This window comes from Lepisosteus oculatus, chromosome 9 (assembly GCF_040954835.1).
Source record: "Lepisosteus oculatus isolate fLepOcu1 chromosome 9, fLepOcu1.hap2, whole genome shotgun sequence".
Taxonomy (NCBI): Eukaryota; Metazoa; Chordata; class Actinopteri; order Semionotiformes; family Lepisosteidae; genus Lepisosteus; species Lepisosteus oculatus.
In genome coordinates this window covers 45,058,211-45,074,499 of record NC_090704.1, presented here as the reverse complement: position 1 = coordinate 45,074,499, position 16,289 = coordinate 45,058,211, and the positions used below count along the sequence as shown (strand labels likewise).

At 47.8% G+C, this 16,289-nt stretch overlaps 1 protein-coding gene across 4 annotated transcripts in view; it reads right to left on the bottom strand.

The window, feature by feature from the left end:
• Positions 1 to 8,355, bottom strand: part of rptor (regulatory associated protein of MTOR, complex 1) — a 143,842-nt gene extending 135,487 nt beyond the window's left edge. For all 4 annotated transcript variants that reach the window (XM_069194603.1, XM_069194605.1, XM_069194606.1 and 1 more), the window contains exons 1-2: positions 7,913 to 8,355; positions 6,831 to 7,005 (exon numbers count right to left, since the gene is read on the bottom strand). In XM_069194603.1, the coding sequence (XP_069050704.1) occupies positions 6,831 to 6,998 (168 nt within the window). In that variant the 5' untranslated portion in view covers positions 6,999 to 7,005; positions 7,913 to 8,355. The remainder of the gene's footprint in view (positions 1 to 6,830; positions 7,006 to 7,912) is intronic.
• Between the last annotated feature and the right edge of the window lie 7,934 nt (positions 8,356 to 16,289).

Below are 16,289 nucleotides of genomic sequence, written 5' to 3'. Positions count from 1 at the left end.
AACCAGTGAGGCCCAAGAAACACCTTTTCCTTCCTGGACGGGAGGAACTAGCAAGCAAGAATGTGCGCAGCACTGCATTTTTTTATTGCAAAACTCCCGTTTAAATAAGCTTGCAAGGTTTGCATCTCCTAAAAATGAAACACAGATGAACTGCACTCCTAAAACGAAAGATTTGCAGGAACGAAGGACGAATTTTCCGGCAGCTGTTTTTCTAGCACTGTCACCTCCCCCCGCCCCACCAGCATCTCACATTTCCTGTCCTGCCCATCTTAATAATCCCCATCTCTGAACTGGCTTCATCACTCTGCTCTCCTCCCCACTGAGAGCTGGTGTGTGGGGAGAGTTCTGGTGCACTGCTGTCACATCATCCAGGTGGGGCTGCACACTAGTGGTGGTGGAAGAGGGGATCCCCATTACCTGTCAAGGGTTTTGAGTGGAGTGTCCAGAAAGCGCTATATAAGTGTAAGGATTATTTGTTACTATAAAATCAGGAGGACAGAATCAAGCCACTTCCACACACAGCACAGCTCTCCCTGGCCACCACACAGAAGAGGGGAACGAGCCGGGCTGAGCTGGTATCCACAGGTCCGTGACCACTCCTCGATGAAGACCGGGAAGAGATGGCTGGACAGCAACAGCCCCCCGGTCACACCCACTCCCTGAACGCAAGCCAACCCCAGATCGCTGGAGAGCGATTATTCCGTTCGGTGGACGCAAAGCAAATAAAGGATTTGGACAGGAGGAGAGGTCATCGATGCTCTACCTCGTTCGGGCACCTCGCAGGAGTTCTCAATCAGAGACGCGATGGGGCAGCCGGCATGCCACTGGAAACCAGTCGCTGCTCAAAGGTCTCAAAGGAACTGCGTGCCAGGATTTTTATGAGCTGCAGATACAATTAGCTTGTTTTTTTCTTTACTACCTCGCTAATAAAAAGCAGGAGTACCCACAAAGCCCTGGAAACTCCTGCCCACGTTAACAGCAATAACACGTGGCACAAAACTACATCTTGGTTCAAACATCAATGGGGTGGTGCTATATAGCGCCTTACAGTGCATCAGGTCTCGGGGCCAAGAAAGGAAGAATGGGAGACTCAAACAGAAAGCAAAATCTGGAATTTAAAAAGTCACATGACTATGACTACACACATTAAACTACACGTATGGCTAGTATTAAGGGAACTCATGAGACTTTTCCTGTTTTGAACAGATTCAGGTCAGGAATTCTGATCTCTGTTTAATTCTGGAGAAGTATTTATAAACCAAATACAAAATGTTGTGTGAAATGAAAGAATTTGGTTTGCAGTGGAATTATTTTGGTGTCAAACCGCACGACACAAAAACAGATAATGGGTTTTAAAATGTGAATACGTTTTTAAATGGAACTTGTAAAGTCTATTTCACAAATTGCAAGCCTCCAAGCTGTAAAATATGAGGGAGACCTTAACAGCTTCGCAATGGGAGTTTTATTACACAGTGGATCAATAACTCTGTGCAATGACCACACAATGTGCAGGTGACCACACAACCAGTCCTGACAGATAACAGCTCTATTCTGGAGATCCAGGTGTCAGTAAAGAGAAGGAAAACTACATTTCCCAGCTTGCCTCACCTTATTAGGGCCAATAGGATGTTTGCCCTAAGGTATCAGAGCAGAAATGTGGTCAAAGACTGGGGTGTTGTTCATATTGGTTTGTCACAGTCTGGACTCATTCTTGAAATGGTAAGGAGGGAAGAGAGAAAAGTACTTAGCCTTCCGTGTACAAAATCCTTCCACAAACACCGATCTTTCTGGCTCTTTTTATAATTACATATTTCAAAATCCCCACAGCTCTTAGTGCAGACCATTCAGACACAGAGCGCTAAAGTCAGTGTGGCAGCGCTTTGCCTACCACTGCCTTACAACAGACTAGAGAACTTCCATCCCACCCCAGAACACAACTAAAGAGCAGACCCAAGCTCATAAGAAACTGTTTCAGACTCTTCCTAAGTGCTCAATGAGGTCCTATTCAAGAACGTCCTTTGCCTAGCAGTCTCAGAAAACCCTTAGACCTCTCCAGGAATATAGCTTAAGCGCTTGACTGCCCTGTAGCTCTTTTCAATGCTCTTCAAGGTACGCGATGCCAACTGGAGGAGGCTCCGGCCCATGTGGGACGAGAGGGATGCCAATGCTCAGCCGCGTCCTGCCTGTCCTGCTCCACTGCATCCGCTCCCAGCGGGCCAGCAGGGCACAGAGCGACACTGCTCCACCTGTCTCCCACGCCCCCGGGCAGCGGATCACGGGCTGCAGGTCGCTCGGCGCCACACCCACTCCCCGAGCTACCGCTCAGTAACCCGGGGCTTGCACCCGGGGGACAAACGTCAGCTGGGCTTGACGAGCCCTGCGATTTGAGCACGACCCCGAAGGGACAGGGCAGACTGCCGATCAGGGGCCAGAGATGAGCAAGGACAGCAGCTGACGACCAGGACGCGGAGCTGCGGCCGGCAGGGCAGACCAGCCTTCAGGGCCTCCCGGCGGAAACTGCAGGCCTCCAGAACATTGTCAGACCCGTCAGGGCACTGTGATCCACTTTTTCCTCTGGCTGACCGGCCATGCCAGCCCCGAGGGCCTACCAGTCCTGGGTCCGACTGTTCTCTGCCCAAGCCAGAACCACATACTCGCCACAGACTAACCTTCTCTTCAGGATGTACCTGAACCCCAGAGGCCCGAGACTGACTCCCCGCTTACTGACAAGGCTCTTGTGTTACTCTCTTCCCATCTGTAAAGCAGCACTGGAACACGTCAGCACTGTGCAGCATCCGGGCACCACGCTTACTCTGACCTGTGCTTTCACTGTTGTTTCATGCCACTGCTATCTGCACCCCGTGCACCCTGATCAAGTGTGATTTTGAGTCGCATTCGATAAAAGCCCCTCTCAAATGATCAAATGTCAACGTACAGTGTGTATCATGTCTCTGGAGGTGTGACTGATTTGTGATTGTTGTGCAAGTAGACTTAAGCCGAGGGTGACACAGGGGAGTATCACAGAGCACTGCAGAGTGTAGAAAAATAGATTCTAAGTTTGACTTGAGACTTAGCTGAAGTTACTTTTACTTTCTTTAACTTTTTCTGCTCTTCGTTGGTATATTCAGGCTGCACTGCAGATAAAATGCGAATTAAAGCCTGGAAGTTTTGCACAGTGAACAACAATGGCATTAGCAACAACTGCCTCGGTGACAAAGTGTTCTTGCTTTTAAAGAAAAAATAACTTTTTTTTTTTACTGTACTGAAACAAATAGCATGTTCTAAACAGCAGGTTTGGAGATTTATGTAAGTGAGTTATTGGATTCTCATGTCATATTTAAAAAGCAGCCATGTGAGTCATTCCTCTTAGGAAAGAGCAAAAGAGAAGATTTGAAGTCTGTACTTTCCCAGACCTGCAAAAATGGCTGTCAGTGCTAGCTGAATGTGGCTCCTATAGAAATAGAAAAGAAATGGAGAAGTAATATACTTTTTTAAAATTCTGAATAATTCTGTAACTATTCATGCGCTGACAAATGGCTTGAGCTTTTATGTTTTTGCCATGCCTTTAACAGTTATACCACTAAAGTAAAGATTTTTCTGCAGCCTGTAAGTTTTGGGGGTTTACTAGTTTTCTAGTGAGGTTTCTCTCTCTCTCACTCCTCCTACGCAGTAAGGTAGCAAACCAGCTCTTCCCACGCTTGCTCTGTTTAAACACCGTAAACATCATTAGCAACCCAACACCAGCGGTCCTGCAGTGTACCCTTCTGTAAAGCTGGCTCTCGCCTCAGTACCTTGGTACCGTAACTTGTTAATGCAGAACAGGAGGGCAGCAAGTGCCAAGAAGAACCCCTTTAACAAAACTGGAACGCACATTCTGATGGCTTGCTGAAGCCTCCCGACCAGTCCCTGCTGTAGTTCATTGCTGGCTAGCAACTGAAGTTTCAGAGCTGCTAGAGTGTTATCCTCACCAAAAGCCCCTAAATGACAAAATCATGCCGAAGACCCATGATCACAGCGAACAAACGATACCTAATTTTTTGCGAATACGATTCTGGGTTAACGAGTGTCAAGCTCGGGGTTTCAGTCACACTTGCAGCTCCTATCCTGCGAATGAGAACGTTGTGCGCAAGTGCTTTGCAAACACTTCTGGAGGTCCTAAGCACCTGGACAATGGGGCTGGAGACCATGTTGGGACCCACTGTCCAGGCAAAGCAGGTTTGCTCCGTCACCAAACAAGTGCGAGTGTGGATTCCCCTACAGGAGAGTCACGAGTGGACTTCAGGCTGGTTCACATCCCGGGTACCTATGAGCCTGCAGCTTTGGCAGGGGAAAACAGCATCACTTCTCCAACGAACGTGAACTCTCTTGTAAGGCACTGTGGATTTCGCGATGTGTAAAATGGCAAATGGCCCTCATTCACCCAGAGCTGGCACAAGGGCTGCAGTGGGCAGACGAAGAATCAAATAACTGACGGCCCAAAATAGGGATGACATACAAAATGACTTTCAGTTCCAAATTTGTATTTCTACAAAAATGCTCCTATTCCTTTTACCAGCCCCAAGCTGAGAGGGTACACTCCTAAACGTGACGCTAAACAGGAGAGAGTTTTGAAAATTACTAATCTGATGAAGGAAAACTGATGATCAGACCAAATGGAAGATGAAGTTGGAAACGTCTGCTGCTCTCTGCTTTGGTTTTTGTTCTTTTTTTTTCCTCTTTATTTCCAGAGATGCCGAAAATCAAAAGAGGCTTTGATTGCCAGCACCTCCTCCTGAAACTTCTCACATCTATCGCTGTGCTGGATCTGTTAAACAAGGGAATCCTCCCTTGCTGAGTTCATCTAATAACATGTAAAACAAAGCAGCTTTAATAGATTAAATTTCAAAAACAACCCTACCAATAAAATATCAACGAAGCGACTAAAAGACTGTAAACACATGCGACAGATTTTTTTTCCCTCCCCTTGATGAAAGCCAGGAAATAAGCAGGTTTTGCAGGAAAGATCAGAACACCTTCATAAAAATAATGACAGTTTCAATTAAGTCAGCTTGTCTGTTTCTCCATGCTGGCTTGAAGAGAAATCCCACCAACTCCTTCTGTGGGCACGGTGATAGCAAAGTGCACAGCTGATGCTCAGAAACAAATAAATTGACAAAGTAGTCATCATCTAAAATAACCACAAAGCCCTGAACTAATAAAAAATAAGGGATTCAACATTTTGCAGCATTATATTAAAAATAAGGCTGCCTCTCTTATTTTAAATCCCGAAGACAGCTCAAAGCAGAAATGCCCTTAGCCCCCTACTCCCTTCCAGCTCGCATCATATTTAGACAAGGATGCTGTGTAGTAAAAAAACAAGGTTAATAAATGACTTCAATACAAACAGGATGAATCATGTTTTAAAAGAAAAAAACACTTGAATCTGATTTCACTTATCACACAAGGCAGAGCCCAGTTTGGCTTGCAAAGGTTATCTGCTTGTAACCGATTTTCTAAGCCTGCTGAGTGATTTGTTTGAATGTAACTAAAAAACTTAAAGATCCACATCTGGTCAGTGGTGCCACTGCCATGGTTATTCTGTTATTGCTGGTTGTTTTGGAGAATTATTTGGATTTTTTTGAAAGTTAGATAACAAATGTTACATTTAATATTTAATCTGAAAAGGTTTAAAAGATCACCCTGTCATTCTAGATAAAAAGAACCCCAGCCCTTCAACGGGTAAACAACCAGTGGTGCAGACTGAGCCTGCCTAGCTCTCAAATCCCAGCTCAAAGCTGTACACCACAGCTCTCCTTACAGTGAACGGAACACTGGCGACTCAATTTAAGCAGTCTCAGCTTTATCCGACCTGCTCTGGAAAATAAAAAATACTCTTAAAAATGCTTTATTCTCTGAAAAATTAACCAAGCACACCTACAAGAGGTAGTTAGTGAGCCTATACAGTCATTTTACTTGTATTTACTTTTATTTAGCATTTTTATACTTATATTTAATATTCTGAATTACCATAAGAGGTTTTTTTTCCATAAAGGTTTAGGGTAAAACCTGACAGTATGCGTATTTGACTAGACGCTACTCAAAATCCTTAACCCTACAGTAAGTTAAGAGTAAACTGTAAAGGACACATCACAAAGTAACCAACTCTCCCATATAAAAAAAAAAGAAACGTGCGCAAGAAGAGTGGCCAATTCACAGAGCAGTAGACATGCAAGAAAATGTGCAACGCTGATTAAAAACCAACAGGTATAAATCACGTGCATGGGACAGCCTCATGCAAAGACCCAATTCCACCTCACAACTGCTCGACACAACCTTCTTTCTCCACAGGTACACACAATTGTTTATGAGCATGCGCACGGGCCTTAAAAACCCACTTGCTCCGATCTCCCACAACTGAAACACACCTCTCATGCCTCAGAACGAAAACTGAATGCCTCCCAGCGCAAGAAACAGCAGTAATGCCCAGAAAACAAGGACACGTATCCGATTTGCTGCCATTAAAAGAGTACGTCTGTCTGCACTTGTAGAATGCAGATGACGACATATTTCGGTGCTGTGCTTTCAGGTCAAAAGGGACAGGGAACGAAAAATTCTTGGTGCCTACCCCTAGATTTCAAACAGCTCGAATGTGCTCACTAACATGGGAGTGCACAAGACTAGAAGCAGTACCTTCAAATCTCACTCACAACACAGTCATGTCGAGTTGCTGGGCTGAACGCAAGCAGGAAGCAGACGGGTCACTGCTTTGGACAAGACGCTCGTCAGCCCTGTGAGCGTTTGGCATTCCCGCCACGGCGGCGGCGATCGCGAAGGCAGGCGCGCGCGCTCACCCTGTCCTTCATCCTCCAGCTCTGGGCCAGCGCCTTGGAGCCCTCGATCTTCTCGCAGTGCCGCTTCTTCATGAAGGCCAGCGGCAGGTTCCAGTCCGTCATGTCGGCTTCCTCCTCCTCCCCGAGGCCCACGGCGGGAGAGTGAAGCAGCTCCGAGTCCATTCTCATCAGGGCCCTGCAAAGACCAGCGGCCGCCTCAGAGCACAACCCCATCACAGCATCGAGACCGCAGCCGGTCAGCGAATCAGTAGATCCACTCTTGTCTACTAGAACAGCCACTAGTTATGGACGCAGAGGAGGCTGATAAAGACCCAGGTGAACTCCTGACCTGGAGCCTGAGAGAACCATGAAGGAAAGCTTTTCTGCCTGCCAGACAAGTGATCACTGGCAAGACCCACCTTGGGTTGCAGCTTTATTTTGCATCCCTGGTCAGTTATGATGACTCTCAAAAGTGACACAACTATCCATGAAGGTAAAGGCTCTCATTTGCACCAGTAAGTACTGTTTAGCTTGACCAGAGCTGGGCTGGAAGGAAACCCCACAGACACGGGTGTCCCTCCATGACCAGGACCGGACAGCCCTGAGAGTCTTAAAGGATGTGTGTGTGTTGTGCACGGTGGAGATCAGACAATGTCACTGGGTCAACAAATACACAACGCGGAATCGGCTGCGGTTGTGTACCGACATGCGTGGAATGTCGTGATCGGCTTCATCGCCACGCAAGTATCACTACCTGAACAGCCAGCCACCCGTTCGGGCTTCAGTTCAGTGAAGGAAGTACACATGATCACCCCCCCCTCCCCCAAACACACAAACACACGCGTACAATTAAGAATGTGTAACGATCTGATAGGGGAAGGGAGATATTCGTAGTCTTTAAAAACTACAGCAACAATACTTATTTCTACCGGTCTTACCACCTAACACTACCGCGCGCACCAAGATCCGAAATAAACACAACTAAGCAAGATTGTCATTTCCTTCTTGTAAAACAATAAAACAGACACATGAGAGAAATCTGCCAGTAAGGAAAACAAGAAGCCCTTTAAATGGGGATGATCTCGTTCGCAGATGACACGGACCTTATCTCCCCGCAATCCCTCACACGGGAAAGGGAAAATTAGGCGTCCTTCTCCCAAAACAGAGGCAGAGCCGAAAGGCAAAAATCCCGCATCAAATTCCTCTGCAAACTCAACAGGTTTGGCGAGGTGTCTCTGCTGCCGTGTCCCAGGCCCCCGCTCTCCGTCCCCAGGCAGTATTTTCGAGGGCTCCTTTCGTCCACTCCTCGCTAGGGGCTGAAAGAGAGGCCCATTCTCGCACGGACTCGCCGCCTGAGCCTCGCCAAGGTCTGACCGGCTCCAACCAGGGACGTCACAGCCGAATATGCTGCCTCGTACTGCCGTTTATATCCCCGTCGGCGCTTCCTCTCGCTGTTGATACAGCACTGAGCCTGAATTCGCGTCTGTTTCTCCAGAGAGACACTATCTCAGCACAAACACAAGGGCGCCGCCATGTTCGGCTTGACCCAGCATGCACAGCGGTCGAAAGGGGAGGGGCTGTTGCGTGGGAGTCATTGCGCGCCCCATGTCTGTCGGTCTGGCGTTTTCAGTATGTACTATAGATTAAGCATTTTCTTAATAGCACATTTCATCATACCGAAGAAGCCCAAAGCACTGTACATACAGGATGGGACCCACCTCATTCACCATTTAGGTGCAGCACTTCAGAGCCAACTGTGGAAGCACAGGGCAGACGACCGAATGCCTGTCCAGCGCTGGGCAAAATTAAAGATGCCAGTTAACACAGCCAACTTGTCTTCAGAAACTGAAGAGGGACATGGGATAAGAGCTCTGTGAACAGAGGAGAACATGCAGACTCCTCTCAGTCCAGAATTGATCCCAGTGCCTGCGTTGAATCTCTCAAAACTAAAATCGCCTGGTGGATGGGGAATGAAATCCATGTGACACAACGTGTTTCTGCACTGAGCTCATTCAGCTTGGTGCCACACACATTTCCTTCCCCTCGCGTACTTCCTGGCAGCCCTGACCAGCTGGGGAAAGAAAACGCATGAGAAAGAAACCGCTGAAACAAACCCCAAGTGCCGACAGCACAAGTGAATCCACCTGAAGCTCCAGCTTGTCCGTTTTGCAGCTGTCCCATGGTTTCGCTAAACTCGTCAAACATTCCCTCTGGTCTGTCACAGCAGCCCCATGTCCAAATCGTAGTTTAGGAGTCCTCCCCGTGCTTTGTCACTACTACTAGTAATAATAATTCCTTACATTTATATAGTGCTTTTCTCCACTCCAAGCACTCTACAGGTAATGGGGACTCCCCTCCACCAGTGTGCAGCCCCACCTGGATGATGCGACAGTGGCCATAGTGCGCCAGTACTCTCACAACACACCAGCTCTTAGTGGGGATCAGCGAAGCCAGTTCATAGATGGGCATTATTGGTAGGGAACACCCCTAACACGCAAGGGTAAAACTCTTTTTGAGAAATGCACTGGTATTCTTAATAACCCTGGAGAATCAGAACTTCAGTTTTATGTCTGGATGGTGCCTTTACTACACTATAGTATCCCCATCACTATCCTGGAACATTTGGACCCCACACTGGCTGCAGGGTGAGCACCCCCTACTGGTCCCACTAACACCTCTTCCAGCAGCAGCCTTAGCTTTCCCAGGACGTCTCCCCTCCAGGTACTGACCAGGCTCACACTTGCTGAGCTTCCATGGACTGCAAGCTATGAGCTGCAGGGTGATACAGCTGCTGGTTGTAAGTCTGCTCTGATACAGCACAGTGAAGCTGAACACAGGACTCTCTTAAGGCTCCTTTGTTTTATTTTGTTCTGCCCGCTGAGTTGCTCGGTGTGCCCCTCTCTGGCTCTTCCTGTCATGTGACCAGAGCACAGGAGGGTGAAGTGCCCTCAGGAAAGAGCCCCACAGCTCTTCCATTCCCTACCCACACCTGTGCAGAATCCCGCAGGGACAGCTGCACTGTGCCAGAGTAGGGAACAATAGTGGCACTAAGTCAGTGATCGGTATGCAGAGCACGGCCGCAGGGCCTAAAAAGTAAGTCAAGTCTCTCGTAGTCTTGTAGCTGCAGTTATTCACTGCAAATCTGTATTATGTCAAGTCCGAAATTATCCTACCCAAACTCCCCAAATCACGTCGTCTGAACGTGACGTTACAAAGAAAGTGAGAGGAAGGGCTTTTGTTTGAATAAGGGGAGATCATTCGATTTAAATGGCATGAACAGGATAACCACTGACTCACACACAGCCACAAACAGGATTCCTGCTACTACAGACACCTCAAGCAGAAAAAGATCTGTATAAAATGAATTGCTTGCACTGACATTAGTCTTGCATTAGTCTCAAAGACTAATAGGAAAAAAAAATCTCTCATTTTAATAACATCAGAACATAAGAAAGGTTACAAAGCACAGTAGACCATCTAGCCTGTTAGGTTGTTAAACAGGTAATTGATCCCAGAATTTCCCTAAATAAGCCAGGGTTTTGGCTTCAGTATCCTGGTTGGGAAGCTTGTTCCACACTTCCACAGCTCTTTGGCTAAAGGGTTCAGACTCCGGCAATCCTAGTTCAGCTATCTCCTGCCTGCAGAAACCGTAAGTTGGAAAGCAATGGATGCAAAATCTTATACTACAGAATTCATTTCTAAAAGATCTTAGGATCAACATTTGCACAGAAAGTTCCCATGAAACTTCTTCCTCGAATCTCACCAGCACACCTCGCCCACACGCACACCCACACTGTGGAGCTGTCAAAATCCTGATTGACTAATCACCCCGCAGCTCAAGCAGGGCCTTATGGCCAATCATGCAGTCGGGTGTGTGAGAAGTGTGTCAGAACCTCCATTCGCCCTTCGTCCTCCCGGACAAGGGGAGGAATGGATCCCACATTTAAAGAGCGATCCCCCTGAAAAAAGTCTGACATCTCTAATCTTAGATCCGAATAATAATATGAGTCTACCCCATGCAAGCATCAAATATATTTTGGAAAGGAATAATTTAATTGCAATTCAAGAAAGGCATGCTCCTTCTAAGGGTTTTACTGGGGCAAGATTGCATGACATTTGCTGTAGTCCAATGGGTTTACCATCATCATACCATTCTTTGCTGTTGTCTCCACAATAATTGCTCCCAAGGGAAACCATGGTGAGAAAAAGCCATACGCTGTCGTATGGACCATCCACCTCAGGAATGCTGACAGATGTTGTACGTCCATTAACAGGAGCAGGAGGGCGGATGGGCTGCTGTTTACTGTAAGAAAACACTGGGAAAAGCCAAAAGGGCAACAGAAGCACCAAGCGTGAGCAAATATTGACAGTTAGATGAGAAAAAGCCACTCAATCTTCTTCCACTCGGATGAAGGGGATTCGGGAAGCTGCATGGCTTTTAGTAACGGGACCAGACGTCAGTGGCCATTCAATGTGCTGGAGATAAGGAAGGAAGTCAAGGGAGCAGAGGCGAGGGGGACCGCAGGCCTCCAGCGCCTCTGACCTGGAGCACCACGCGCAGCTACACGGACGCCTGCATGAGCCGCACTGTGAGCAGAGCAGGGTCTCCTTCCAGAGAGTCCCTGTAATCCTGACGAGTGCTGCCAGCAGCACAACCTGTTTAGGGGGTCGTGCGTTTGGCAACAGCGAGCACAAGAGGCTGCATCAAGATTTGCGTCAGCAAAAGCATCAAGACTGAAAAAAGTGAAAGCAACAAGCCTAAAATGGGGTGTCCTTCTTGAGCTCATACAACGCATTCAAGAGCTTTTGGAGGAAGCCTTCTTCTAAAAGGCACACAAGTACTCACATTTCACTAAATGGCCTGCAACAAATCTTTTGAGGAGAGACATCATGTTCCTGCATCAGCTCACCAGACCGGAGCTGAAGTCAGTGTGTGCAGCGTTAAGTGGACTGACAGAAGTGGTCCCTCCCTCGATGGGATGCTAGTCAATGGCTAGGCTGACAGCTGTACTCATGCCAAATCTCAAGAGTACAACCACAGTACCCACAGCGCGGACACCAGCCCACAGCCTTCCAGCTAAGTGCCCACAGCCCACACTGCTAGCCGAGTCTAACAAAGACAAAACTCAGCCAGCAGAGCGCAAAGTGTGAAAGAGACGCCAAGAACACAAGACAAGCGAAAAAATAAAGAAATGGATCACATTCACCGTACAACCAGACTCTGGCCATCCATCTGGGGTCTCTAGACGAGGACTCGAGCCCTGAGCTGGGGCTAATTGTTCCAGCTCACAGTGACTGAATGAGTGGGAACAATCTGGCAGCTGCTCCAGCTATGCACCGGGCCGCAGATGAAAACTTTAAGTGGGGAGCCCGCGTCTCCTCCGAGCCTGATTGACACAGGACTAGCAATTCAGCAAAGTCAACAGACGAGGGAATGGGGGCGGTGGGGTTAGAGACCTGGGGCTTCAGTGGGAAAATTAAAACACAAAGGAAGAAAAGTTAAAAACTTCAACTCAAAAAAGCATACTGTGCTGATTGACTCCCAGCAACAGACCTAGAAGGTTACCACACATCACACAGGATATGAGAGTTTACTGCAAGTAAACTGTAATCAAGGCAGTTTAGAATGCAGGCAAGGGCACCGACATCATTCTGAGAGTGACATGACATCATTCCGAGAGTGACATCACATCATTCCGAGAGTGACATCATATCATTCCGAGAGTGCAACCAAGCAAACAGAGGGATGGTGAGGCAGAAAACAATGCTGTTTGACCACTGTGTCAAAACAAACGTCAACGGAAACCTATAAGAACTTTTATACAAACTGACTTCACAGACAACTGTCCATTGCACTGCATCAGCCACTTTTCAAAACCAGGTGTGTCTTGCTGAGCTTTGGAGATCACTCCTGTTTGCTTGGAGAGACCTGAACATCTCTGAAACATCTGTGCCACCAATTGATAACACAGATCAGGGCTGACATGGAAATTAGAGGAAGAAACTCCTCATCAGTCAAAATTCTTTGTGCAAACCTGTTTTCAGCTTAAGACATTTCCTGCAAGAGGTGTTTGACTGTTTTTACAATACAGCCTACTTCGTATACCATGCCAGATGGCACAGAAAGAGAAAAAAAATCGAATTGTCCAGTGCATGATTGTACTTTGATTAGTGGCCTTTAACACAGTTCCTGCATGAATTCTCCCATCAGATTCATGATTAATCATTTTAATATTTTCATATTTGTAAATCAGTGTAATATGTGTTAAAACACTTTATTTCTTTCATCTTTCTTTTTCCAGTTTTATCCTTTTCTTCTTTTCATCTTTGTAAAGCACATCATTATTTTTTAATCTTGTTAATAAATCAAAAACATTGACTTTATGCCAGTTAATATTTTCATATTACTGTTGAACGCTGAAGAACAATCCAATGCTTACATATCATTATTCTAAGAAATGAAAAGCAGGAGCAATCACATTAATAATGATCTTCTTATTTTGTGTGAAAACAATTTGTCAGCATTGATCAGAGTAAATTTTAATTACTCAGTGTTTCCACTGTTTGTGGGTCAGCTTTGCCAGGTTAACAAAACATGTATGGAATAAAATCCTCCGTAACAATGAATTTTATCTTTTTAACTGAAGAGGAACAGCTTTTATTGTTTTGGGGGATGTGAAAATTATAGCATCAACACATTTTAACCTCAGTCTCCCACTGAGATTTTAGCATGCCACGTTCTGTAAGGCAATGCACAATTAAAAATCACAAGGGCTAGTCTATAAATTACTGGATCTATCACAGATACACCAGATAAGAATTTATTTGTTCTGGGTTTGGCTAAAACCATTCTTATTTTCAGTCTGAAGTGGGGCAATGGAAAACTGTGAGTCCAACATAGCTCAAACAGTGAAGGCATTAATTCAGAGCACAGATGGAGCTGGAGTTCAGACATCGACAGCTGCAGTCCGAGCTGTGGCTCAGGTGCACCGACTGAGTCCCAGTGGGGTTTTGATGTGTCTGGGCCAGTCAGGGCAACCTTAGTTAGCCCCGAGTTCATGTGTGGCTTAACAAGGAGCATGTTAGTTAGCAAGTGCATTACCCAAGGTCCACAGAGTTCCCTGGTTTTCATTCCACTCTTAATGATTAATTGATTAATTAAGGTAAGTATTTGATACAGAGACAAATTACCTGGTTGAGTTCAGGCCTTAATCAGTAGCTGATTGCAAAGTAACTGTACAAGGTGAAGCACATGCCTGACCTACGGCCCTGTGGTGTAACTGGTGAGAGATGCATCAGTCACCAGTCAGTGCTAACTGCTGCAGGGGGAGTGTGCCCTGGGCTTTTAAGTGCTGCCCTGTTTTCCTTGTCCCCTGACTAATTGTAAGACTACTGTTTTTATCCATGATAATGGCAGAATACTGAGCGAATTAGAGGATATGCAAAGACTCCCGCTACCCCCCGTCCAAGTTTACACGCCACAGAGGTGGGGCGGAGTGGTGGCTCTGTGGCTAAGGATCTGCGCCTGTGACCGGAAGGTTGCCGGTTCAAATCCCGCAGCCGGCAGAGGACTCCTACTCCTTAACCCCAACTGCTCCAGGGGCGCCGTACAATGGCAGACCCTGCGCTCTGACCCCAAGCTTTTCTCTCCCTGTCTGTGTGTCTGTGTCTCCCTGGAGAAAAGCTGGGGTATGCGAAAAGACACATTCCTAATGCAAGAAATTGTATAGGGCTAATAAAGAAACATTATCATTATTATCAGGTGCTCCAGGTTGATCGAGCGCCCCTGATCCACAACCTGGGGCTGGAGAGGAGCTACAGGAAATAAAATACGGATGTCTGACAAAAAGCACAGCAATGCAGGCCAGCCATCAGCTGGACACCCCTCTGTCTCTGTATCCGGCCAGAAGGTGGGCAGAGGGGTGGACGTGAACCAGCCGCGAAACGGTCAGTTCCTGAAGACACTGCTGCCTCCTCCTTTGCCTTGCCTTCCGTAAGCATTAACAGAGGAGGCAGGAGAGGGAATGAAATATTCAACAAAAAAGAACATCTATTTTTAGAGCTGGGAGAGCTTCAGTTCTATTATTCATGCCGCTGCGCGGGGTGGGGCGGGCTGACAGCCCTCCAGGCCCGGCCTTTCTGCCCACCCGGGCAGCGAGTTCCGGCTGGGCCGCGCAGGAGGAGCAGGGGAGGCTGGACGAAGCAGCGACCCCCCCCCAGCCTCGCGGCCCACCTGCCCGACTCCGCCGCGCATCACCCAGCTCCCCGGCGGGGCACTTGCAGGTTTCACCCTTCTGCTGCTCTTCCTGGGCGAGCCCCGGCGGCGTGCTGTGCTCCGGCCGGCCCGGCGGGGACAGGCCGGGCCGCGGAGGGGTGTGGGCGCGTGGGCCGCGCGGGAGCAGATGAGCGGTGGGTGTCTGTGTTGGCGGCGCAGGAAGGAAGCCTCCTTCCCCTCGCTGAGCCGCTTCCAGCAGTGCCAATTACGGAGCTGGTGAGTGTTCTTCAGTTTCACACACAGGGAGCTCTGACTGAGCCTGTCCGCCTTTTCCTCCACTGGCCATCTATGCCACAGCTTGATCTTGCTCTCAGGCTTCTGCGGGTCCAATCCAGGCAGGGCTGAAGTCATGTCTCCTGCCGAGCATCTTGCAGATGCTACAGGCAACACTGCAGACATCAGCACCGATGCCGTTTCTTCAACAAATTCCCCAGAACATCTGCGAGACCCAGGGAGTCTTTGTTACGGCGGGCATTACGAACCCTCTGATGGAGGCCGGGGTGAACGAGGGCGAGAAGGGCGAGGCAGGAGAGTGGTCGATGGGTCCTGGCGTGGCCGCGTCCAGAGAGGAGAGCTGGGCAGGGCCAGACCAAGGAATGGGCGCAAGGTCCGAGCTGGAAAGGGGCCCGAGGGGCAAGGTCCGAGAGCACAAGATGGCGAAGGTTGTCAGTAACGAGAGTTCAGGAGGTGGAAAGATTCCTGATACGGAGCAGTGAGCAGAGGGGTTAAGCAGTGAGGGAAGGGGTCTGGTGTGGTAACTGGGTAATGGGAGTTAATTAGGGCCTGCTGCGCTCGTAACCGTCTTCTGTTACTGCCAGAAAACTATAGTTCGGCATTTAAGAACACATTAATTACACTACATAATTGAGCAAAGTGCCTTGTTTAAGAACAGCGTTCGAATCCTCTCATCTGCCGCTGCACTATATGATCAATGAGCAGAGAGCCGCACAAGCAGGTGGTGTAGAAGTCACTGACCCCCCCCCTTCCAGAAATGAACAGCAACTCCCTAGGCCGAAAGCCCAGCCTGCTAAATAAACCAATAGATAATTACTTAAAGTACCTCCAATACTCAGTCCTTTAATTAGTGATCTTTCCCGCTAATTTAATACAATTCTATTCAGTATCCCCACATCTGAAAGACAGCACAGGTGTTTAAAAAGAGCGATCAATGAAGCCAGCTTTGAAGCGGTCAGCTGCAGGCGTCA